The sequence below is a fragment of the Lathamus discolor genome, chromosome Z, assembly GCF_037157495.1.
Source record: "Lathamus discolor isolate bLatDis1 chromosome Z, bLatDis1.hap1, whole genome shotgun sequence".
Lineage (NCBI taxonomy): Eukaryota > Metazoa > Chordata > Aves > Psittaciformes > Psittacidae > Lathamus > Lathamus discolor.
Window position 1 is genome coordinate 12,794,388 of NC_088909.1, and position 26,050 is coordinate 12,820,437.

A 26,050-nucleotide genomic window follows, 5' to 3' on the forward strand; every position below is an offset into this window, starting at 1 on the left:
ACAGCAAGCACGGTCACGACAGCCTTCCTCAACTGCACAGCCAATTTCTTTCTTGGCCCAGAGTCGCTCACCAAATTCCCTCTGTTCCTGCTGACCAAGGCTTTCTTTGAGATGCCTATTTGTAGGTGAAGCACCTGCCTTACTGGTAAGTCTTGTGGCCCAAGAACTTCTGCTAAGGAACAGGAGACCTCCTGAAAACTCTGCTTCTCATCAGGCAGTTTCTGCCGTCTCATTTTCTTGGAGCATTTCAGCATCTCCACCATATCTATTTTTAAACATGTCCTAAGCCGAGTGAAGCTGTATTTCCCAGGCACATTTACCACATTCATGGCAGGTTTCCATAAGAACATTTTGTTGTCAGAAGGGGTGTAGCATTTCCACTGGGGCTGCTACGGCTTTTGCACATGTTGCAAGAGCAAAACAATAGGAAATCCATAATGTGTTTGGAAGAAAATTTTGCCTTATCATATATTCATTCATGAAGGATGTAAGATCCTTTTAAAATATGACTAATTACTTAGTTTAACAAAAAAATAAATCCTGTGAATGTTTGTGTACAAGGACCATGCAGAAGGCTGCCTGTTCTTTCTTGTCCTGCTCCTTCAGGTAGCTGCACCCAAAAATCGTTATTCATAAACAAAAAGTACGAGCTCTTTCCAGCTCAGTACAGACTTGCACGTGAGGAGGACTGCTTTGGTAGTCTTGCCATGACAGGAGAGCATCACTCTAAGCTGCGCTGTGCCTGCTCCCTGCAGCAGTTTGGGTTTGGGTAAATCCCCACGGCCAATACCCCTCGCTACCCAGGCTGCTGGGGACAAGCAGTGCCTTTTGCTAGAGGTGGAAACCCAAAGAAATTCAGGGCTTTGACAGTACTGAGTGCAAGCATTAAGAAAAAACACACCATAGACTCTCTGTCAATGCATTTAGACTGCACTTATTACCACCATGCCAGACAGCTGTCACCACCTTACCTCTGCAGTTACACCTTGCCAAGACTCGTCTCTTCCCTGGGTCCATCAGCCCAGGTCTGCAGGGACACCACACTGCAATGCTGCGTGCCAGCTTGGGGGTTTTCTGGATTTCTCGCCTGTTATCAGTTTGGGGGATGCCATGCTGTGTATGGATTTCATCCAAAAAATACTGACACAATGCAGAGGTGACACAAAGCACAGGAAGCTCTCACCAGGAGCTTGCTGCAGGATGTGTATGTGCATCTGCTGTTTGCTGCCAAAATTAGCAGTAAACCTGAGCTAAGGTGAAAGAGAGCACTGTGCAGGAGGAAACAGCATGAGGGGAGCCAGGGAACTCATTTATGAGTTACTCTGTCTTTGGGCAATTCCCGTTTGTTCACAGTTCTGATTTGTTCAGTACTGCAGCTGCCAGAAAGGAGTATTGTCCCATCCCAAAGAGGCAGCTAAAAACTATGGATCTATTGTGGAGAAAAGCAGTATGTATGTGAGAAGTTCAACATGCTCCCCAAAACTGCAGTATTTTCAGGTACATTGGTCTGTCAAAAACAGAAACATACAGGTATCTGTACTGGTAGGTAGCAGATCATTTTAAGGGTCCTTTGTAACTTAAGGCCTTCCTCCAGATACACAACTGTTGCAGCTGCAGCTCACAGCAGGACCAAAGACTGCCAAGACTGTTTTTAAACTCTTAAGGCAGGTATTTCTTTTCAGCTTAAATTCAAGATTTGTTACTGTTCTTGAACAAGGCACAAACAGTCTCCCAGGAAAGCTTGTTTGTTTTAAGTATGTCACGATGCTTCGGCCAGCAGGTGAAACTATGACCAAAAAGCCCCATAAATTTTAACACGTATTATGTATGCTTTTGCAAGACATTAACTCCTCATTTATCTTCCTGAAAGATTTCACCACTCCAGCCATGTAGCATCCCAGTAGGGAAGATCCAGAACAGATCTGTTCAATGAACAATATCATGCAACTCATCTGCATCATAACCATTCCTTCAGCGCAGGCTGCTGTGATTAATGCTGCAGCAGTGCTTAGGGCTGCCTGCGCTAGCTCAGCTAAGGAATAGCTATGTTTAATTTTACTGTTGTTCTAGTATGATCTAGTTTTGTTAACATAGAATGATAGAATCATAGAATCGTTAGGGTTGGAAAGGACCTCAAGATCATCTAGTTCCAACCCCCCTGCCATGGGCAGGGACACCTCACGCTAAACCATCCCACACAAGGCTTCATCCAACCTGGCCTTGAACACTGCCAGGGATGGAGCACTCACAACCTCCCTGGGCAACTCATTCCAGTGTCTCACCACCCTAACAGGAAAGAATTTCCTCCTTATATCCAATCTAAACTTCCCCTGTTTAAGTTTGAACCCGTTACCCCTTGTCCTGTCACTACAGTCCCTGACGAAGAGTCCCTCCCCAGCATCCCTATAGGCCCCCTTCAGGTACTGGAAGGCTGCTATGAGGTCCCCACGCAGCCTTCTCTTCTCCAGGCTGAACAGCCCCAACTTCCTCAGCCTGTCTTCATACGGGAGGTGCTCCAGTCCCCTGATCATCCTCTTGGCCCTCCTCTGGACTTGTTCCAACAGTTCCATGTCCTTTTTATGTTGAGGACACCAGAACTGCACACAATGCTCCAGGTGAGGTCTCACAAGAGCAGAGTAGAGGGGCAGGATCACCTCCTTCGACCTGCTGGTCACGCTCCTTTTGATGCAGCCCAGGATACGGTTGGCTTTCTGGGCTGCGAGCGCACACTGAAGCCAGCTCATGTTCATTTTCTCATCGACCAGCACCCCCAAGTCCTTCTGTGCAGGGCCGCTCTGAATCTCTTCTTTGCCCAATCTGTAGCTGTGCCTGGGATTGCTCCGACCCAGGTGTAGGACCTTGCACTTGTCGTGGTTGAACTTCATGAGGTTGGCATCAGCCCACCTCACAAGCGTGTCAAGGTCCCTCTGGATGGCATCCCTTCCCTCCAGCATATCAACCAAACCACACACCTTGGTGTCATCGGCAAACTTGCTGAGGGCGCACTCAATCCCACTGTCCATGTCAGTGATGAAGATGTTAAACAAGACCAGTCCCAACACCGATCCCTGATGGACACCACTCATTACCGGTCTCCAGCCGGACATCGAGCCATTGACCACAACTCTTTGTGTGCAGCCATCCAGCCAGTTCTTTATCCACCGAGTGGTCCATCCATCAAATTGATATCTCTCCAATTTAGAGATGCCTTGCTCTTTCCTAGGGGCTCCTTCCACAGCCAAAGATCTCAACACTTTGAAGGTTTTTCTGAGCTCTACCCTCAGTCTCCTCCATCACCATTTAATACATTGATTTCTGGCTTAACCTTGTTGGTGCATCATGGACATTAAAAAAAGCAGCCTGTGCATACAGAAAATGTTTACAAATACTGAATATATATTTGCAGACTTATCTTCTCTGGTTCAGTGCCTCTCAGAGCGAACCTCCATCCCTCACATCCTATTTTAGTCTCTGGACTGAGAGCTGCCGAGCCCAACTGGGCTACCAGCCTTAACAACCAGCATCCAGTATTTTATTTTTATGACTGCACTGATGAGAAATGCTTATAAAGTCAACTTTATAAGTGAGGATTTTAATACCAACTCATAGAAAAAGAGAGCCCTCATCAGAGTCTTAAGACAGCAGGATCTTCACATCCTTTTGGGAGAAGCACTATTTAGATATCGCTCAAAAAAAACCAAGCCTGATATAAAAACTCTCCTTCAAGATACTGAGCAGCCACAAAGCACCACTTGCAGAGTTGGTTTCTGCTGGCCTGGGAGGACAGCCATGTCCTGGCCCCATGTGAACAAAGAGCATCTGTGATACCCAGCACTCCCCTTCTACACCCAGCACAGCCATGGCTCATGCTAATCAGACAAAATTAGTAGGACAAAGTCCACATTGTCCAACATTTTACTCACTCCACAATATCCCTTTACAAATCTGTGAGTGATGACTGCACAGCACAGGTATTGCAAATATAAAGTGTTAATGGATTTCTAGTTTTTCGGACTTTCAGATTACTTTTTCAAGCACATAGAATCATAGAATAATTTGGGTTGGAAAGGACCTTAAGATCATCCAGTCCCAACCCCCTGCCATGGGCAGGGGCACTTCACCCTAGACCATGTCTCCCAAGGCTCCGTCCAACCTGGCCTTGAACAGCACCAGGGATGGAGCATTCACAGCTTCCCTGGGCAACCCATTCCAGTGCCTCACCACACCCACAGCAAAGAACTTCTTCCTTATATCTAACCTGAACTTCCCCTGTTTAAGTTTAGAACCATTACCCCTTCCTAAATCTTAAATATGCCCTGGTAGCAAGAGCACTGCTTGGCCCCTACATTATAGATAATGATCTAATGGGTTTTGACCTCCTCCCCACCCCACCCCCAAATATGCACCTTGTTTAGATTCCTCTCTAAAGGAATCTAAGCACAAAACTGTTAGCTGCAAACACAGATGCTCACCAGAGTCTCACCATGCTTCAGCAGTGCTCAGCACGTGCTTATTGCCCTTGATTGCTGATAAATGGCAACACTTTCCCCAGGAAGCAACCTATATAAAATAAAATCATGCTATGAAGAGGAAGAGAGGGTTTGGAGGGGGTGCTTTGGGTTGCTGGAGGCTGTGGGGTTTTTACTCCCCCTTTTAATAAGACAAGAAAAGAGCATTTCTCATTTTCTTCTGCCTCACTGCAAACCTTTTGTCCATTCTAGGTAACATCATTGGTTCTGGGATCTTTATTTCACCAAAAGGAGTACTGGAGCATGCCGGCTCGGTGGGACTCGCTCTCATTATCTGGGTGCTTGGCGGTGGGGTGGCTGCCCTTGGCTCGCTATGTTACGCTGAACTGGGAGTGACTATACCCAAATCGGGAGGGGATTATTCCTACGTCACAGAGATTTTTGGTGGGTTAGCTGGGTAAGTATCCTATCTCTATAAAGTGATTTTAAAACATGTTTATATAAAGCATTTTGTGTGGAAAAGATGTTTGATTTGGAAGAGACGGGGAACATTTTTCAATAAAATGCTTTGGTAAAATCATTCTTTCTGTTCTCATTAGAAATACCAAATGGCCCCTATGCACACCTCCTGGTGCTGCCTTCAAAGGGAAGACAATGGCCACTTCCCGTTCCCTTTCTGATGCAGTGAAGTTCCTGACAGGAAAGAGCAATGCTGTAAATGATGCTTTGTCCTCGTGACATTCCTGTGTGCCAGCCCTGAATGATCCGTACCTTGTACTGAGAAGCTTCACATGTGAGGGAAGCCAGGCCAGAGCTACTTAACGTAGACCAAAGCTGCTTGCAGTGCTGCTTCACTTACTATAGCTGTACAAAATAAGTGTTGGAAACAGAAAAAGGAGAAAATGCTAACTCAGAGAATGACTTCTCTTTGAAAATACCACTAACAGAGTAGTGTGTCTAAGGGAGGAAGGGGCAAGTGAGATAAGGTCATCATTTATAGCTGACTGTCTACTTTTTTGTGTATTCAACAAGAGAAATAAAATAGTGAGCCTGTACTCACAGCTCGCTAGAGAAGCACCGAAACTCCCTGGCCAGCTCACTCATAAGGAAAGATGCCATGACACATGCTGGTTTACTTGTGGAAAAATAACCACCATAGCTGTGAACTAGAGAAAGAAGAAGGAAAAAAGAATATTCCTTCTCGTTTGAGATTCAAACAAGCTCATTAACAGTTGACCTGGATGCTGAGCTGACCAGCACAGGTGGAACACAGGCTGTCACCCTGTCCCTTGGGCTGCCTCCTTGCTCCTGCCTGCCTTGGCTCAGTGCTGCCCATCTGAAAACGCACTAGGTGACAAGTTTTCTTTCACATTCAAGCCGTTGCCTTATACTGGTTGTCACAAAAGTCCATGTTTCTTCAGCTGGAGGAATCACTCCTCTGAACTCTGTCCCACTTTGCATGGAAAAATCACACTTGCGTCACAGCACGGATTGAGGCAACAACACCACTGAATCTCAGCTCGTCTTCACCAAGGTGTGTTCTCTCACAGAGGGAGGGAGCTGCATGGCAAATCCCCTGCTCCACAGGATCCTGCAGAAGGCAATCAGCACCTTTTCACACCACCTGCTCCCAGAATGGGATCTGAAAGAAAACAAAGAACATAAAACTGCATGCGCAGTACATCCTGGAAATATCCCTGTGAAGGAGGCCAGAAACCATCAGTTTCACAAAACCAGAAGAATGATGCTTTCTATTGGAGAAAAAGAAAGTAGTAAGAAATCAAGTACAACTAAATCTGGCTTTAGTTGTTCCTCAGCTCACTCTACGCCACATTCAGAGGATTTGCATGGTGACAGAAAGCACCAGGCTATGCTATTGCTATAACAAACAACATGCCTGTTGCTTATTGCTACCCATCATCTACCTGGGGACTGAGCAATGCTCCCACCTTCCAAAGCAGGCAGCAGCTCACACGGTGACCAGGCTTGCAATGCACAAGCAATGTCAAAAAGCACAACTTTGTCAGTTGCAGGGAAGTAGTGCTCCTGTTCTTGCTTTGCAGAGACCTTACCTTTTCTCCCAAGAAAATTAGCCTGTTGTAAGCATGACGAAGGGTTGCCTTAGGCAAGAAGCATCCAGGTACGTTTTGATGTACAAAGGGAGACCTCAGTTCTGCAGCAAAGCCAGGCTGGGATTGTGCCCTGCTGCCCTTTGCTGAGCTACTACCTACAGCCTGCAGGTTTGGGGAACTCCCACAAGGACCTTCAGTTTTCCACTTCGAAGTGCCCATTCACCTGCTGGCGCTCGTGTGTGGGACTCTAAGCTGAGAAGGGTGTTTTGGGAGCCTGCAGTGTGCTTCCCCCCAAGGAAGAATAACACTGCTTCTCCAAAAGCCAATTTTCTCTTCTGGTTTAATCCTCCTACAGCAAAGAACATCAAATCCAGCACACAAATCTTCCCTACGTCTGCCACAGGATTTTACCAACAGCAAATCTGAATGGTTTGGTCTATGCACGTGAAGATGTGTGTTATAGTAGTACACGCCATACCCGCCCAAACATTTCCTCTTCACTACCGCTGTCTTGTCCATGCCCCCCAAAATCTCCCCATTCATTATGCCTTCCTGATATAGGAACAAAGAAGTACTACTATTTGATTGTAACAGCATTGGAGTATTACATGTCCCAGCTTCTGTGCCTGGCAGTATTGAGAGTTGGTTGGTTAACTACAAAAAAAAAAAATAAAAGAAAATCATATCGCTGCTAGGTGTGATTTAGGGAGAAGGGAATAAAAGAGAGAGGCAGGACAGGGCCATCTCCTGAGCTGGCAGAAGCTCCGAGTCTGAGAGCAAAGGACAGTGCCTGAAGTGCTGCTGAAAGCAGTGGTGATGGCAAAACTCAGCCAGACATGACCCTGAAGAAAGGGCACCAGTGGCAGCTCTGACCAGCGAAAGAGGTGAGGGTGGGCTCCTGACCAGTGGGCTCTGCTCGGGTACCCAAGAGCAGATGTCCCACTTTCATCTTCATTTAGATATCATCTTGGGTTTAAGTACCATTTGTGTATGAGCAGGCAATGTGTCACATCCTGTGCTGCTGGAGCTGACTGAGCACAGCTCGTTTTACATGCAGACAGGCTTACATGTCTGTACGGGTCATAAAAAGAACATTACCTAAATAGTAAGTAATAGGCTTAATATGTATTCTTGCAGAAGACAATAAATTCAGCTCCATGAAAGACTCACTAGTGCATTTCTGATAAATAGAGCTTCTTCCAAATGCTCAGCAATAACATTGCAACCAGCATAGCTGCTTCACCAGCACTGCCTAATGGCTTGGGACATAGTCCTTACTACAAATCAGTGGTACTAGTATCAGCAGAGAGCTCTAAGCCAAAGCTTTGGTACGTGTCACTCCAGACTGCAAGTAAAACATGCTTCAAATACTCTTCTATGTTTCCTTTTCATTGATGATGCAAAAATCTAAAGTTTCCAAAGGCAGTGAGTTTTTCAGCAATGTAGGGTAATTTTAATAATATTCAAATTAGCTCCCACTTTCTTAAACCAGTTCAGCTTGTCCTGTGGTAAGGTGATCTGTACTACAGCATCTATTTCAAACTGTTCTCTGTTGTTAATGACACACAAGTAGGACACACTGTAATTTTCTATTTTCACAGGCTGCTTTGACTCCATGATATCTTACATCCAATGTGAGATCCTCTTGGGAGTACAGTCACATCCCAAATACATATTTGAGAACCTATTTCACCACGTCCACTAGACTACTAGAGACACAGATCAGACCATGCTGTTCATTTCTTTCCAGGGGTGAAGAAATCAGTATGCAGACATATCTGAAAACAAAATCAGTTTTGGTCCAGGGATGACTGATGCCTCCTCATGAATGCCACACCTTCCCCAAAGCAGCACATCCCACCACAGTCTGTCACTTATTCCAGTGTGTTTCTAAAATCGCAAGAGCAACTATATCTCCTTTTTCTCTACATTCAGCTGCTTTAAGCCTGTTTCTAACAGCCTCATCACTTCTTAGCAATAAGAGAAGATTTCATTTCTCAGGTCTTGTAGTGCTGTACATTACTGAGTAGCTGTGAAAGCCTATCAGACAGGGTTCAGTTCCTGGCAGCCCCAGTGCCACAAGTCAGCCCTCAAGGCAGTAGTTCCCCCACTTTCCATTTGAAGAACTGGACAGAGTAACTCCAGGTGTGCCCTGATGACATCCAAACTGAGCTTTGGGCTCCCTGTGCTGGTTACACTCCCTCTGCACGACTGCCCAGAGCAGAAAGCACACATGCAGCTCACCACCCTTTGCCTGATCGTGTGCTCCGCGATGGTAAGGACAACTGATGCTCAGCTATGTCTGCAGGGAATTTCTGCCCTCTGTCACTTAATTATAACTGGTCCAGAATAATTGTTCCTCACTAAGGAAATTGTACTCTTAAGATGATAAAATGTGGTGCTTTTAAAGCAAAGACTTCCTAGAAGACTTGGAGTGTTGGGTAATTCCTGCCTGCCAGTCACAGCAAACACCACAAGAGCAAGGCAAGCACTTGGCAGTGCGTCCCCAGCCCCAACAGCTACTTGTTCAGGGATGTGATCTAAGTGACCCGTGAGGGTATCTTTTTTCTCAGAACCAGACTTTGGTTAAAGCTTACCTGGAAAAACAAGATAAAAATGGGCCCACGTCTTAGGCAAGCTTCTGTCTTATTTTAATGCCATCTCTCATTTGAGCTTCTCATTTGACAGCACAACTTTGTCACCCTCTGCTAAAATTCTGCATTTACTTTAATTGGTGTTATCAGTCCTGCATGTATTTCAATTCAGCATGAAACAAAATGACTGTCAGAAATCCACTGAATTATTCACATTTCCATTAAATCATATTCTACCCAATACCAACACACTCCATGTGACAACGTAGAAGCAAGGGTCAGTTTTGCCTGAAATACTGTTTTCAGAGTCATTCTCCTCACTGAATGCTTCCAGCTGAATTCAGCCTGTATAGATTGCCTGAGATAAACATGATAGGGAAGAGCTGGTGGCACCTGCCACGAAACCCCATGGCCCCATAGATGTGGCTGAACCTGACCTTGCTCAGCACCACCAGCATAGAATCATAGAATAGTTAGGGTTGGAAAGGACCTCAAGATCATCTAGTTCCAATCTCCCTGCCATAGGCAGGGACACCTCACACTAAACCATCCCACACAAGGCTTCATCCAACCTGGCCTTGAACACTGCCAAGGATGGAGCACTCACAACCTCCCTGGGCAACCCATTCCAGTGCCTCACCACCCTCACAGGAAAGAATTTCCTCCTTATATCCAGTCTAAACTTCCCCTGTTTAAGTTTGAACCCGTTACCCCTTGTCCTGTCACTACAGTCCCTGACAAAGAGTCCCTCCCCAGCATCCCTATAGGCCCCCTTCAGGTACTGGAAGGCTGCTATGAGGTCCCCCCACAGCCTTCTCTTCTCCAGGCTGAACAGCCCCAACTTCCTCAGCCTGTCTTCATACGGGAGGTGCTCCAGTCCCCTGATCATCCTCGTGGCCCTCCTCTGGACTTGTTCCAACAGTTCCATGTCCTTTTTGTGTTGAGGACACCAGAACTGTACACAATACTCCAGCATCCTAACCCTGTCAGCAAATTATTATTTTTTATTATGTATTCTTTTCATTTATTATTTGTTTTATTATTAATATTAATATTTTTATTATTATTTTTACTGCAATAAATTGCAGTATTTAAGTAATAGTTAGCCTTAGTGGGGACCAGCTGGGTTAACTCATCCAGCAAGCAGGGTCTGCAGAGCTATCCCAAAACTGGGTATAACACCCACAGCACCAAATAGCACAAAGCAATTACCAAAGGAAATTGCTCTGAACCACATGGAAAACATTAGAAATCAGGAAAAAAAGAAAAAAAAATAGGAGTCACACAACAAAATAAAGGAGAGGGAAAAAAACCCAATTTTAAAATCAGTGGTGCCATTTGAGAAGGTAACAAGCTCTTGCATCATGCCAGCTTGCCAAACTGATTCTCTGACACTGAATAAGAAAAAGGAAGCATCAGGTTGCCCCATATTTATCAGAAATAACGAAGAATTGAGAAACACTCACCATATCTGTCCAAGAAACATCCAGCAAGCAGCACTCCCTCCATCCATGTTAACAGCAGCAGGAGGGACCCCTTGACTTAAGTGCCACACTTTCTGGCAGCAGGCAGCATGTGGGGAGGGAGCAGCTTCTGAAAGAGCAGCCCATGTAACCCAGAAATTATATTGTGGTATTTGGAAATGTCATTTCCAATCCTCATTTGTGCTGGGCATCGCTGCATGTTACACTTGTACATGTATATGAATGGATTAATGTGTATGTACCTCTGTGTATATACATGGCAAGAAGGGTTTCACTTCCTTGCAGTAGCTGCTTCTCATTACTGAAATAATACTTACATTTTAAAACAGAATACTGATTTTAAAAGCAGATCTGCTGCTCTTAAAGATAAGTGAACTTTTTCCTTTTTCTCAGCATGAGACAAGAAACTGCCTGACACTTTATATTTGCAAGGGTACCTCGTTTGGTGCTGCAGACAGACAGCCCCGGTGCGCCCCAGCTGAATGATTGCAGAACACTGCAGCACTAACCTGCCCCGGCCCAGGTCACAGCCAACCTGAACAGTGACAAGGAACTCGCCACTGACTGGTGGGGAGTCAGTAGCAGCCCCAAGAGCACAGCTGGGGCCCTGCTGAAACCCTCCAGAGGTGTCTTCAATGTAGGGACTGCCATCGGCTGCAGTGACACATCAGCCCAGGAGCAAGAGATGCTTTCACTTTGGCATGCAGAGCTAAATCAACACGTGCCCACTGGGCATAATCATCACTCTACCAGATGTCCCTAAACTGTGCTTTGCTTAGAAATGTTTAATTCAAAATCGAGATTGCACTGGGAACAGGGGAAAAGGGATGAGGAGAGTCGCAGGTAGGTGACTCATAGATGTGACTGAGATGAAGGTGCCAGTCTTGCTGCATTGGTAGCTGTCCTGAAGCACTGCACAGCCAAGTATACAATACCTGCTCCAGCACACCCCTAACACTTGCTTTCTTGTGCTTGTCTTCCAGGTTTCTGCTGCTGTGGAGTGCAGTGCTTATCATGTACCCTACCAGTCTGGCTGTCATTGCGCTGACCTTCTCAAACTATGTCCTGCAGCCTGTCTTTCCTAACTGTATCCCCCCCTATAATGCCTCGAGGATCCTCTCCATGGTGTGTTTACGTGAGTATTTGCTTATCGCACACACACAAAGCTTGTCTTGGTTTCACATGGGGCCACTCGAGGGGCCACTCCAGCCAGGCTGGGGTCATGGCCACAACAAGGGAACTCCCAAGACAGGCACCATGACTGGTGTGGGATATTCAGTCCCTTCCTGCTTGCCTGCAGCAAGCACAGTGGCTGGAGCAGGGCATAAAGGCGCCTGAATCACTGCAGGTCCCAGGGAAGTGGCAGCAGGCGAGTTCATGGGATGGGGCAGGGCCATGGACATCTAGCATGGGTGGCCCAGCATGGGTGACCCACCATTTGAGCCCTTCCTAGTCTTCTTTTGCATTCGCAAATGCAAGTGTGTATGAAATGCAGGATGCCACTGGCTCCACAGTAATTACTTACAGAGCCAGCAAAAGCAAGCCAGAGCTACAAGGACCAGAGACATTCACCATTTCCATGAGGACATGGTGATCCCTACACATTGAGCACTACCCAGGCACAGTAACTAGACCCTGGGGGACCCGCAGCCAGCAGCACCCAAGGCGGGAAGACTGCTGGCTGATAGGGATGCCCCTGCAGCTGGGATTCTCCTAAGGAAAGGCAAAGCTCCTCCTCATCTTGCTCCCAGCCACGCTAGAGCTCCCCACAGGGGTGTGCAGGTCACTCTGTGCTTTTCAGTGCTTTGTGTGGTCTTAAATAAACGTGATTTCATGTCACTGAATTCAGTCTTTTGCTCTCCAGTCCTCCTGACCTGGGTGAACAGCTCCAGCGTTCGATGGGCAACACGCATTCAGGATATATTTACAGCAGGAAAACTCCTAGCCCTGGCCCTTATCATTATTGTGGGCTTCATACAGATCTTTAAAGGTACTCTGAGACAGCTCCAACACGGGTATGGTACTGCTGATAGAAGTAATTTTCCCCGCTTACTGTTTTCTCCTTGCAAACTGACCCAAAGGAGCGCTGGGTTTAGCTGAGCTGCAGGGCTGCGCACTCACACAGCCACAGAAAGGATGGCGCCACAGAGAAATCAGCTGTATTCTCTCAAAAGAGTCCCCTTCTGGCCCACCTCATTGGTTCTGATGGAAAAAATGCCGCTGAGGATGTTCCAGAATAGTTGCTCAAATTTTTTAATCTGTGGTATGTTCCTTAAATTTGAAGTACCCCGGGTGTAAAATGAACTCGGGCACTAGTCAAATTTCCTACAAAAAGTCATTTATAAGATTAAAAATAGGCAAAAAACAAGGTCTCACTGACTCACAAACTTAACGGAAAGCAGAAAACACAAAAGGCTTACACTGTCTTTATCATGTATATGATGAGTCATATAAAGGAAGATAAAGTATGACATTTGCCGAGAGCAAACGTGCTTTCTCAGTGGTAATAGTCCCACAGCCTGCCAGCCCCACAGACATTTTATTTTTCTGTATTTCTACTGAACACCACCAAACTCTTGTACCACATAAACACAGGTAGGAACTGACCTTGCCCAGTAGCAATCCTCAGGCAGTGCTGGCTGGTCCCATGAGGCACAGTGGTGGCCTAAGTGCAATGAGGGATGCTGTGAGTACAACCCAAGCTACTTCCCCAGGACACCAACCCACAGAAAGCCCTGCAAGTGCAGTGCCAGCCCATGGTGACATGAAGAGCATGAATTCCCAAATCCAATGAAAATAAAGACTAAAAGTCACCTGTTTCCCGGTGTCTCTGATAGGTAAGGGTGGATTAACCTCTTGCTTGCGCTCTTTGTGCAGGAAACTACAAAGAGCTGACACCAAGCAACGCATTCAATTTTTGGATGACTCCATCTGTGGGGCATTTAGCTTTAGCTTTCCTTCAAGGGTCGTTTGCGTTCAGTGGCTGGAACTTCTTGAACTATGTAACGGAAGAACTGGTTGACCCCCGCAGGCAAGTATCCAATTCTGTGCCATACACACTTTCTTGAAGTGCTGAGACATTGGAGCTATCTGGTAATGTAATTCATTTCATAAGCTACAGCAGTATCCTTCCATGTCTATGGGACTGGTCTTTCTAAAGTAGAGAGAGATTTTTTTGTTTGGAAGAGATGGGAGGCAAGTTAAAGGAACAATGGAATTAAAAATGTATTGCGTAACGCATTAACTGAAATCAGCCTGTAAAACAAAGCAGCATCTTTATGGCACTGTTCAATCATACAGTGCTTCTATAGCAAAAAATAACCATCAATGAGATGCTATTCAAGTGGCTATAGGGAGAATCACTTCTACCAGAAAAACGTGGGATTATGTTTAAGTCCCTTTGCTTTTTCACCCAAAGGGGATCTTCCACAGACACCAGAAAGAGAAGATCAGAAAGTCATTGTGTGGCTGCTCCCCCCAGGGTGACCAACATCATGCTGGTCTAGGGTACGGGAAGGGGCTTGGAAATGATTTATCACAAGCGGGCTGGAAAGCTGGAGGGAAAGTGAATGTTAATTTAGTAAGCAAAGCTCAAATGTTTAAACATTTCTGAGCTGATGAAGTGGAATGACGAATGGCAAGAGCAGCTCTCCAAGCATTATTTCTGGGCATCGAAGGCACACAGTGATTAAACAAGGAGAAATTGAAGCTATTACAGTGCCTGGGTGGGAATGAATTAGAGCTGCAGCCTGACAAGCGGCTCTGCATGTAACTCGCACTAGTGAGTGGCAAAGTACACGTCCAGAAGATCTTGGCAGGAATAAAGCAAGTGTGGCACAGTGTTCCCTTAGTAAAACACCATCGTTTTAATGGACCACCACAATTTCAAAGCTGAATAATGAAAAGTCATGACTTAAATAAGGCAAATGTGGCCTCAGTTGAGAAATAAAGAGAAAAAGGTGTGAATGGCTGGTTTTATTATTATTGCAGTCTCCAAGGGGAAACTATAAAAAAAAGACTTCCCATTTTTAATAAACCTGTTTAAAATCATAAAGGTTAAATAAATTTGTTAAGACTTTTTTTTTTTTTTTTGCAAATCTGACACACAGAGAGAAATCCATTATTATCTTTGATACAGGATGGTTCAGGTGTCCACCTCTAAGGAGGTCTCTGGATCAGAGGTCAAGTAGATCTGTACTGCTGTAAGTTGTCATGGTAGTGTTATGACCAGACCAGGTTTACGGCACGGAGCAGGCCAAGACAGCCACCTGAACAACAGGATCTTATTCCTTTTCAGAGCAGGGGAAAGTAAAGCAAAACAAGGCCTTTCACTGCATCACTGGTGCCTGTACATACAGCTGTACATGGTTGTTGTAGTCTCACTGTACATGACTGTAATTTCTTATTTACCCTCCTAATTCTCTTATTAGGAACCTACCTCGTGCCATATTCATATCCATCCCATTGGTGACATTTGTGTATACGTTCACCAACATTGCATATTTCACTGCCATGTCACCCCAAGAGCTCTTGTCCTCCAACGCTGTGGCGGTAGTAAGTAAACCATTCCCTGGATGTCTAAAATACACTTTGATTTTGGTTCTGTGCTTTGCAGTGTATTTCAGTTTCTCTGCCTTCTGTTGCTTTAGACATTTGGTGAAAAGTTACTGGGCTATTTTTCCTGGGTTATGCCAGTCTCAGTGGCCCTATCTACATTTGGAGGAATAAATGGATACCTTTTTACCTCATCAAGGTTAGATGCAGTACAATTTTATGAACATTATCTAATTTGGGGAGGGGCTGGTTTAATTGCATTTGCTAAAGAAATGCTAGATAGACATTTTGGATGTTGTAGAGCATGAGGTCGTTGTTGGGTGTGTTGGATACATTCAGTTATGAATTGCTCTGTTTTGAATCATCAAATGTAATATTGAATCGTGGAATCTCTTGCAAAATAATCCTTACGAGCTTCTGAAATTGTCTGCAGATGTGGAATAACTCACAGTAAGAGCCTAACACGGCTTTAGCATGGAACCAAAGTCATTTTACATCAATAAAGTTCCAGTAGCTACAAGCTAAATCGTGCTTCACTCAAAGAGCAGTTTTAGGGCCTGGTGCTGTTCCCAGTTACAGACATTTTCATTCTGTAGTGGAAAAACTCCTTTCGGGCAAGACGTTTTGCATGCACGCTGCTGATAGTGGGGCCAGAATCTGTAAAGTATATTGCAGTGTAGTCTATAAAGGCCTATATTAACTGACCTCTCTGAACTTAATTAAAAAGTTATAAAAAAGTTTTGAGGAAACAACTCAAGCCTTAAGTGCCTTGGGAAGTTATTTATCTCAGCACTTTCACGAGTACAATGAGACGCCACAAATCTGAGTGCATATGTTACAGGTTATGCACTTAGAAGTGAAGTTAAACTTCAGGCATGTTAAACCTTATTTAAGACCTTTCTGACACTGGAAACACTACCTATGAGGTGTTTTGTGCCTTGGCTGTATATAGCTGATCCCCACACAACCTTCACAGTACTCATCCCACCCTGGGTAAGGAGGCAACGCTGACAAAACTGGACAGATTTCGGTCCTCCTGCTCAGAGGTAATTTGGCATCTCAAAGCAGGTCATTGCACAGATGCTATTAGCCATTAAAGGCCTCATATGCTGAAGGGTCTAGTTTCAGTGACTTACACCAGGTTATACAAGCAGTCTCTAGTCATCTCCCCAGTTGCAGCCCAGCACCCATAGGCTGCAGCTCTCTTCCACAGCAGTGCAGGTGGTTGAGATTAGAGATGTTCTATGGCTAGGAACTGAAGAGGCTGTTGTACAACCAGCTGGTTCAGCATTACTGCTCTCATTTCCAGGTTATGTTTCTCTGGTGCTCGAGAAGGCCATTTGCCAAGTCTGCTTGCCATGATCCACGTCAAGCACTGCACACCGATCCCTGCCCTGCTCGTCTGTGTAAGTTTTACTGTCCCTGCTCTGCCTCTCTGTAACCTGCTTTTATAAATACTAAATCACAGAGACAAGAGCTTGAGAGGCCATTAAACCCCATAAGGAGGAGAAGAATCAGTTGGGAGTGCTGCTGGTGGGTGCTGGCCAAGCACATCCAGTGGCCCCAAAGGGGAGCAGCCTCCAGCTTCAGGAATAATCCCTCCTATTCCCAGCCATCCCGGGGGCCTGGACGGTTTCACTCATATCTAACTTGAGCTGCAATTTAAGCCCACTACCACTTTTCTATCCACGGCAGAGGTAGGGACTGACTGCTGAAACAGACAATTTGTTTAAGAAGGCAGAAGCTCTTTTGATGAATTCTGCCTGCTTTACACAAGCATTTGGGAACAAAGAGCTTCATACACTTTCACCAATAGTGACGCTAGGATATGTGATGGGGTTTACTGCAGCATCGAAGACATTACAGAGGAAAATGACCCTTGGTGCTGCTGTCCCCTGTTGCATGGCGTGAGAACGGGAATTACCCAAAGGGCATTTATTTGAAATCTTGGCTAGCTGCAGATTTGCCACGGATACAAAAACAGGCAGGTTTGACCCCGGATGCACTAAGAAGGTGCACACTTGTGTATCTGTCTCCCAGCAATAAAAGCAATTCTGGCACAATACACCCAGACCAAATTTCACCAAATAAGCCTCCTGCACATTCTGCTTTTATGGCAACATTTGCATCTAGCTGAGGCTTTACAGCATCCCTGGGGCTTAGTGCCCACCGCAAACACCTCATGTGTTGCCCATGCAAGGTGTTGGGGTAGGCAGAGACCCCTGGTCCCACCATGGGCTACTGCTGGGCTGCTGGTGCCAATGAAACGGAACTCTTTTGTCCTTAAAAATACATTGTTTGAAATTACACACTGAGTTTCAGAGGCTGCTTCACTGTGAAACAGCTGGCTGATCCATCAGGCGTACACCAATCCTCTGCTCTGTTCAAAACATCCTCCTTGAATCACAGTGCAATCACAGAACAAGGTGTTTTAAAGCAGCTCAGGGTATAACAAGTCCTAGGAAATATTGATTTCTTAACAAATATAATATAAAGTAGACAGCTACAATAGCAAACTGGGTCAGAATTTAGGCAAGCCTAATTAATACCCCAGGTTCCTTTTTCTCTTCCAATGAATCATACCTAGCTCTTTGCATGAAGAAAGGTGCCTTTGTACGTGGAGAAAGGCCTTTTTAACACCACCAGCGAGGCCTGTATTTTTACTAATCCTTTCAAAAATCAAGGGACCAAGCTAAGCGTAAAATAAACAGACTGGGGTTCTTTGCAATACAGTGGGGAGCATCCACCTCTCCCGCCTGCTGTGTGGCTGTGGCCAGGCAATTGAGGGAGCAGCAGACCCCCTGCAGCCTTGTGCCACCCAGCAATCGTGCCCACACCATGAGCAGACCTGACACATTGGTGTCACCTATGCACAGAATCACAACGCTCCGAGCAGCGTCGCTGTAAAACCTGTGGCAGGAGAGGGTTGTGTGTGTGTACGACACGGTCAGAGGAAAGCCAGAAACATGTTATATGGATATAAAACACCTTCCTATTTTAAATCCATTTTGTGGTGATACTGCCCAAGGTGTTGGAATCCCCCTGTCAAACCTGTGAGGCTTTGAACAGGGGAACGGAGGGACCAGAGAGTTATTTGATATTGGTGCTTAATTCCTGGTGCTGGTGATGCAGAAGACCTCCCTTCCAAGAGGACTTTGCCATTGGAAGAGCAAATTGAGAAAAAGGGACATAAGCAAAAAGAGAGCTTGGAGTAAGAGACCAAAAACCTGAGCCCTCTCTGAAGGGATGTGGATACTTGGCTTCCCTCAGGCTCTGGCCACCAGCAGACAATGTTCACAGGACCGGTATGTGATGGAGGCCAGGGCTCGGCTCCCAGGGTACTGACCAGCAGTGGTGTGGGACTCAAGGGGCCGGCTCTCCTGGCTTTGCACAGTATAAACAAGCGAGCTTATAGCATGGAAATTTCCACTATCCATCTGCCAGCCTCCAAACACAAGTAATGCTCAAAAGATTAATGATGCCAGTCATCTGCAGAATGAGCTGTGGGCCAGCAGGGATAAAGGGCAAAGCTCATTCTTTATAATATACAGGGCACCTGCAACAACGTAGTGCACTGACCACAACATGTTCAGTCTGCACGAAATCCTTCTTCCATCAGCAGTTCTCACCATAGGGGTCAATAGCTTTTAAAACAAGTAACAGGAATGGGTAGAGTAGAGCAATACAGAGCTCTGCCAACCCTCTCAGCCCTGCCTGCCCAGTTATGGCCAGTAGAGTCACCTCTGCCAGCACCTCGGGGTATTTATAAACAGACCCTCTGCATGTCCCAAATAACCCTAAGTCCCCCCTCAGCCCTAGTGGCACAGCTCAGGAACAACACTCTGAACCACAGGAGGCAGCAGATACCCAGTGGGGCCTAAAGCATTTAAATGCTTTAATGGGGTTTTTGTTTGTTTTTGTTGGGTTTAAGCTACTCTTTCTAGTAATGACTCAAGGAAGGTTATACTTCTCTCTTTGCAGTGTATGGCCACTCTTGTCATCATGCTTGTTGGAGACACATACACGCTAATCAACTATGTGTCATTTATTAACTACCTCTGCTACGGAGTGACAATTATAGGCCTGATTGTGTTACGATGCAAGAAACCCAAAATCTTCAGACCTATCAAGGTGACAATGTTAAAGCTAAATCTCTTGGTTGCAATAGTGGTGCAAAGGGTGGGATGGGCACACCAAGCCCTCCATCTGTTTTGAATAATGGTTTATTTTTTGATGTAGTAGTAATGTTTTATGGTCCCAAACCATGTCCCAAAGAGCCATTAGTGTAAAAATGGGATACACACAACCACAGCTGTGCTCTACTCTACTCTCTCCTGGTAGGTGAACCTCCTCATCCCCATCACTTACCTGGCGTTTTGGGCATTTCTGCTGATCTTCAGCTTATACTCTGAGCCAGTTGTCTGTGGAGTTGGACTTATTATCATTTTAACTGGTGTGCCAGTGTTCTTTCTTGGAGTCTACTGGAGAAATAAACCAAAGAGTGTTAACAGGCTAATAGGTAAGCCAGTGCCGTGGTGCCTTGCTGCACTCCTGGTTGTGCTTGGGTCTGCAGGGATCTGCTTAACCTCTAAACCAGCAGCACTAAAACAGCAAGGGAATATCCCGTGTGAGCCCAACCACCAGCCTGGTCACAGGCAGCCCCTGGGCACAAAGCTTGCCTTTGGGCAGCTTTTTTGCTCACTCTTGAGAATGTTTGCTCACCTCCTTTCGTGCGTCTGTGTAGCACCCCATCCGCTCAGCTCACGCACCAGAGTTTGCCTCAGAGCCAGATACATAGGAGCGCAACAGTGAGGCCCTGGCACCGGTTGCCCAGAGAAGCCATGGCTGCCCCATCTCTGGCAGTGTTCAAGGCCAGGTTAGATGGGGCTTGCAGCAACCTGGTCTAGTGGAAGGTGTCCCTGCCCATGGCAGGGGGTTGGAACTGGAAGAGCTTTAAGGTCCCTTCCAGCCGAAACCAGTCTGTAATTCTATTAAGGCTCAATGAACTATCACAAAAGGACTAATAAATGCACACAAGCTTTCATCCCACTCTGCCACCAGCACATTGTGCTGCACAAACCCCACATGGCACAGTGAATTATTTCACCCTCAAAAGATAAGAAAGCCTTATGTTATCACTCGTATAAAATTAAAACTGCACATAAGTCTTTGATGGCTTGGCTATGATTGGCTTTTAATTGCTTTGCTCTGAGGCGAGGACTTTAAAACAAGCACACTGCAGCCCTTTGCTCTGACCAGAGGTCCCCAAGATCAGCAGTCCCCACTGCTCACACAGTGCCAGGAGGGCTGGCAGCCATCCCAGCCCATCTCTGCCAGCACAGCTCTGCAAGGGGCTGGGAAAAGCATCCCTAACACTGCCCATCTTAACCTGCCCCTGCTTCACCAACACTGTTTTATCACTGAGCTGGGTTTGAGAAGGGTTGGAGGGGCAGTCTCTGCGCAGCCGGAGCAAGCGGCCATGGAGGGGAAGATGCACACTGATTCACACATTGCATCACCCCAGCATCGTGATATTAGACGAGCTCAGCCATCCCCATTAACCGCCCGCACGTTTGCTCCTGCAGAGTCCATGACGTGCTGGGGACAGAAGCTGTGTTTTGTGGTCTACCCTCAGGGGGGAGTTGCCGCGGAGGAAGAGGCACCCTCAGCACCTTCGGCCCGCTCTCGCCCTCGGAAGCAGGCAAGCGGGGCGGACATGAGGAAGTAACGGCGTGGCCTCGGAGGCTGCAGTGGCTTCTTGTTTACATCCTGTTTTTTGCTAAAAGTTTTTCTGGAAAAAAAGAAAAAAAAAAAAAAAGGTTTTAGAGCTCCAGTAGTGAAGCCCATCAGCGTGCTGCACCCTCATGGCATCTGTAGCTGTTAGGTTTTCCCTAAAAAGAAAAAAAAAAAAAAAAAAAAAAAAAAGAGAAAAAATTGAAAAAAAAAGGGGGGGGGGGAAAGAAAAATAAAATATAAAATAAGGCACTGGTTGCTTTTTTTTTTTTTTTCTGGCAGCAAACATGCTCAGTGGGGAAAAGCAGCACAGATACAGCTCTGGAATACTGATTTTAGCTGCTGTGAGGGTCCATCAGAGACATACGAATTCAGGCCTTTCACCAGTAGGGCAGCTCCCAACACAAAATCAAAGTGGAGAAATCAGGAAGTGAGGAGACCTTGGGACACCCATGACAGCCAGAAAATCCCTGTACCTGGGTGGGGTGAATTCCCACAAATCACAGAAGGTGTCAGAGTTCCAGCCCAAAGGATCACCCCTGTCTGAGCACCCAAGCACCCGTGCAGCCAGGGCTTTGCACTGAGCACTAACCAGCCAGGGTGGTCCTTAGAGTCCAAGGTACAAACCTGTGCCTGCCTGACTGTCCAGGCATCGTTTGGTGACATGGGTAAAAAAAAACATATGCAGAAGCAGTGATAAAGATCTCAAGTATCTCAATTCCGAGGCATTTTTGCAAGGGCAAAGCTGCATTCCTCTATCCCAATGGGGACAGTGCTCTTCACACCACTCACTAAGCAACCTGGTCTAGTGGCAGGTGTCCTTGCCTGTGGCAGGGGGGTTGTAACCAGATGAGCTTTAAGGTCCCTTCCAACCCAAACCACTCTGTGATTCCATGTCACATTGCTTCAAATTCCCCATTTCAACTACCCTAAGCTAAGCAGCAAACCTAAATCATCCTCATATCTGATGCTCTTTAAAAACTGTTTTGCATTATTTTGTTTGTGGCAAAGAAAAACCTCTAGTTCACCTATTTAATTAATATATAAAGATTTGCAGCTGTAGCAATATGGCCCCTTTCACAACAAAGGATCTTTTGAAAATGCAAAACACAAGAACAGCTCTGGGCAACATTCTGAGTCGCTACCATTCTTCTGCAACTTCTGAAAACAAACCCTGTCACGTTCAGTAGCCTTGGTAACAGCCCTGTGGATTTAATTTTAAAAGTATCTTTCTATGTGTTACAGGCCCTGGTATAAAAATTAAGGATTCATTGTCTCTTAGTTTATCAAGTACCACACGCTCTACGAAGATTTAAGTATGGACTCAAAATACGGAGCAAATTCAAGAAGCATTATCTTTCCAACATAACTTTTATTCGGAAGTATTTTTTTTTTTAATACCTATCCATCCCTCTGAACTTCCAGACAGAAGACCCTCAAAAGACACAACTTACACTCTGCTCTTTGTATAAAGCCGTAAATCCTAAGAGATTAAAATATGTATTTAGCTAAAGAAAAAGGTGTGGGTTTTGTGTGTACAAATGCACACATGTAAAGAGAGATTCCACATTTAAAATGCTGTTCTGAATATATGAAGTTTGCCAATGAAAATCATATATATTCAGCTTGCTTTTGTTTTTAATTCACAGCACACCTCCCCTATTTATTCTGACTAAGCAGCACCTGAACACTTCACCCGCACTGGAGGCTCTCGTGGCCAAGTTTTATTTTCCATAGTTTAAAATCCCCATTCTGTGGTATAATTTCCAACAGGTTAATTTTTTCTAGAACTTCATTATCTAGTGGTAAAATTAAATGTATTACAGCACCCGCAATGATGACTGCTTTCAGAACTGTGAAGATTTGGTGTGGTTTTATTTTTGTTGGTTTAAACAATTAAGGTGTGGAAATCAGCCAGTACCCAAACTTTGCAGCTCTTGAGACAAGAAGACTGAATGGTAATAAGAATGGTAATAATAATAATAATAATAATAATAATAATAATAATAATAATAATAATAATAATAATGTGCTACTGAGGCTTTCCTTGGCTATTCTTAAATGAAATCAAAAGGAAAATTAAAGGACCAATTGCTTCCTTGTTAATTGAGTTTGGCTCAAATTTTCCCTGATTATACTGCCTTGAATTAAAACAATCAACACTGGTCCTTAAATCACTAGGCTGAATTTAGAACCAGACGACTTAGTAGAGCTCATCTTTGAATTATATACCAATCCCCAAAAGGTGTTCCAGAATGTCTCATTTCATTTTTAGGAACAGCTTCATCTGTGCCTTCAAATATCACATATATTATTTTTAAAGGCTTGCAAAAGTTAGTTCCCAATGTGTAAAATTTCTAACCACAGAAATCAATGTACAGCACTAGAAAGATAAATTCATATGCTAAATAAAATTTAGCAGCATGCTTAACCCCGTGTAAGATTGAATTTTCCAAAAGATGAAGTAACAGGCCCAAAGGAGATGTAATTACTAGTATTTTAAAGCCCACCGAACAAGGGGCAAACCTTCAGACAAGCACACCAAGAATACTGTGATACTTGATATGGAAAAGCAAGTTGTTTCCAAAAGAAAGGAATTTAAACAAAGCTTTAAAAGCAAAGTTATACTATGTAATACTACATATTATATGCTATTATATTTATGTAGCATAAAATATTAGAGGTTGCAATGCATAAAAATATTCTGTGCTGTGTATTCTTTTAGTACTGGCAATAATACAGCATTCAGAGAATTTCAGAGAGAAAATGAGATGATGCAAGCATTACAAATGGTGTCACATCTAAGTCAGCTTAATGAAAAGTCAATAAAAGATGTATTGGATTATTCTTACCTGCATTATCACTGTACTGAGAAAAGCAGCAGTAGATCATACCATCACTCTTCTACGTGCTGTGCAAAATGCAGACAGGGAAGACAGTCCCTCTTCCAAGTAAGACGATCCTCAATAGGACATAAGAGCTGGGTGGGCACCAGTGGGAAGCACAGGGAGAATGAGGCAGAGCTGCTGCTGCTGGCCTACCTGCTCTTCAGTGGTTTCATAAACTTGATAAAGGAATTGGCTGTTTTCAGTTCACATTAGCACATAAATCAGAGAAGTTCGATCTCAGCAGCGTCAAGGAGAGAGACCTGCATCAGTTCAGAGCTTTCATCCGATTCCAGAATGATAGATGCATCGCTGTGTATTTAATAATACATCTGAGTTGGAAGCATCTTTACCAAAAAATGTATCCAGAAATATGCAGATAAGATGTCGTTCACCACACTCAATCATTTCTGAAAGCACAACCCTGACTCAGCCCTTGACAAGGGGACTGAGGCCAGTGGCCCCTGGAGACCACCACCATCGCCTGGTGAAGAGTCGTGGTAGGTTGGGAAACCCGTCAGAGAGCCCACTGCCGTTGCTTGTCTGTGAACAAGCTGATGCTGTGACAGCAGATGTGCCTCTCCATGACAAAAAGCTGAAGCTAAATAAAATGATTCATCTTGGAGGTGAAAGCAAATAAATGAACAAACAGGCAAACAACCCCCAGCAAACATGCTCTCCCACACTTCGTTTTCAGAGGCCTTTGTCAAGGTATTTCTCATGTTTCACTCTCTCTCCTATGTGTGAATTCTTAAAGCCTTGAAAACAAACCACATTTGCTTTCCACCTCCTTTGTATCAAGCACTAAATAACAAGAAGTTAGCAATTACTCAGCTGCTGAGGAGCTTCATGAGAGATATTGAAGTATATATCATAACTGAAAATGTGAAAAAAAATATGAAGGGTAAACTTTGCTTGGGGTTTGTCTTTTCCTAAAGCCTTAGAGTTCAAATGAGTGTGCCCTGTTGCCATCCTCACCTCCAGCAGTGAACGCACGCAAAGCCTCTTCAGTTTTTAAACTTCCCTTCCTCAGTCTTTGGCAGGTCTCATCAGTGTTATACCTTCAATGAGAAAATTCTGCGTTTGGACAAATGAGAAAGGAAAGTCCAAGGAGAAGCATTAGAAAGTGACCAAGAGATGTTTAGAGCCCAAAAGGAAATTTGTCTTCAAGTCCTAAGAGAAGAGAGAACGATAGAAGGGAGGAAGACCTACAAGGCACCGTTAAGGCAGGAAACATACAGAATGAAGATGGAATATTAAACTTCTACCACCCACATCAGGTTTTTGTTCCTTGTAGCAAAGACACAAGAGCTGGAATCTGAGGAGGCCAGCTAATCCAACGGCATTTGCCATTAGATAACAGAGGCTGACAAGGGACAGGAGAACAGATGTGGTCTGATACCAGTGAGGTTCAGGTAACATGCAACCAGCATTTGTACTGGGTTTTAAATCTCAGTATCTGCCTGGGAGATTAAAACTCAGTTTCCTGAAAAGGCCAGAAATCTCAAATCATCAAAAGCAGTTCTTCTGCTCCCCCTCAGAGAAAGGCCTGATTAAAAAAAAAAACACTTAATTCCCTCAATGCTTTTCAAGTTAGCTCCATGGTTTGTCTAAGACATACCTATTGCACTGCACAGGCTGCCAACAAACTGTGGCAAATGCACAGGTATCATTTTTCAGTCTATTTCCATTCCATGGGCTATATTCAATTCAGCCTCCCTTATATGAGGATATGGTTTGTAGTATTACTGCCTGTGCCACTGTCATTGCAGCTGAATTGGCACTGCATGGTGAAGTAAAGCAAACACTTCCTGCTAGGTTAGGAGGTATTATCTCTCTGCACCAAGCCCTGTCCTTCCATCCTTCATGGCTACAGATAAATCTAGATGGTCATAAAGTCTGTCCAATTCTCTTCAATACAGATAAAGATTTCTAACTCTGTAGGCTAAATCTCTGTCAACACAAAAATAACTCGGCCTCCACCTTCTGAAAAACAGCAGAATAAAGCCAGCGGTACCCTCCAAAGCAGACTGGGAAGGGGAAGCATCAGCAAAACAAGCATTGACCTCAGTGAAGCAAATAGGAGGCTGTACTTCAGACAACTATTTTTAACCACCTAAACAGTCACACATTTCAGGGCTTCTGCCACCCTTCACATTCATGTCAACACACTGAGCTGGGGTTGGCGTATGCAGAGTCTAACAAAGGCACAGTATAATTTAGGCACCTTATATCTTTGTGACAGTCAGAAACCCACAG

At 44.9% G+C, this 26,050-nt stretch overlaps 1 protein-coding gene across 1 annotated transcript in view; it reads left to right on the forward strand.

The window, feature by feature from the left end:
- Positions 1–20,939, forward strand: part of SLC7A10 (solute carrier family 7 member 10) — a 42,533-nt gene extending 21,594 nt beyond the window's left edge. Inside the window, exons 2-11 of the mRNA XM_065661599.1 lie at positions 4,722–4,926; positions 11,603–11,754; positions 12,484–12,609; positions 13,497–13,650; positions 15,050–15,173; positions 15,269–15,372; positions 16,483–16,579; positions 19,155–19,304; positions 19,515–19,692; positions 20,759–20,939. Coding sequence (XP_065517671.1) covers positions 4,722–4,926; positions 11,603–11,754; positions 12,484–12,609; positions 13,497–13,650; positions 15,050–15,173; positions 15,269–15,372; positions 16,483–16,579; positions 19,155–19,304; positions 19,515–19,692; positions 20,759–20,901 — 1,433 coding nt within the window. The 3' untranslated portion in view covers positions 20,902–20,939. The remainder of the gene's footprint in view (positions 1–4,721; positions 4,927–11,602; positions 11,755–12,483; positions 12,610–13,496; positions 13,651–15,049; positions 15,174–15,268; positions 15,373–16,482; positions 16,580–19,154; positions 19,305–19,514; positions 19,693–20,758) is intronic.
- Positions 20,940–26,050: the final 5,111 nt, after the last annotated feature.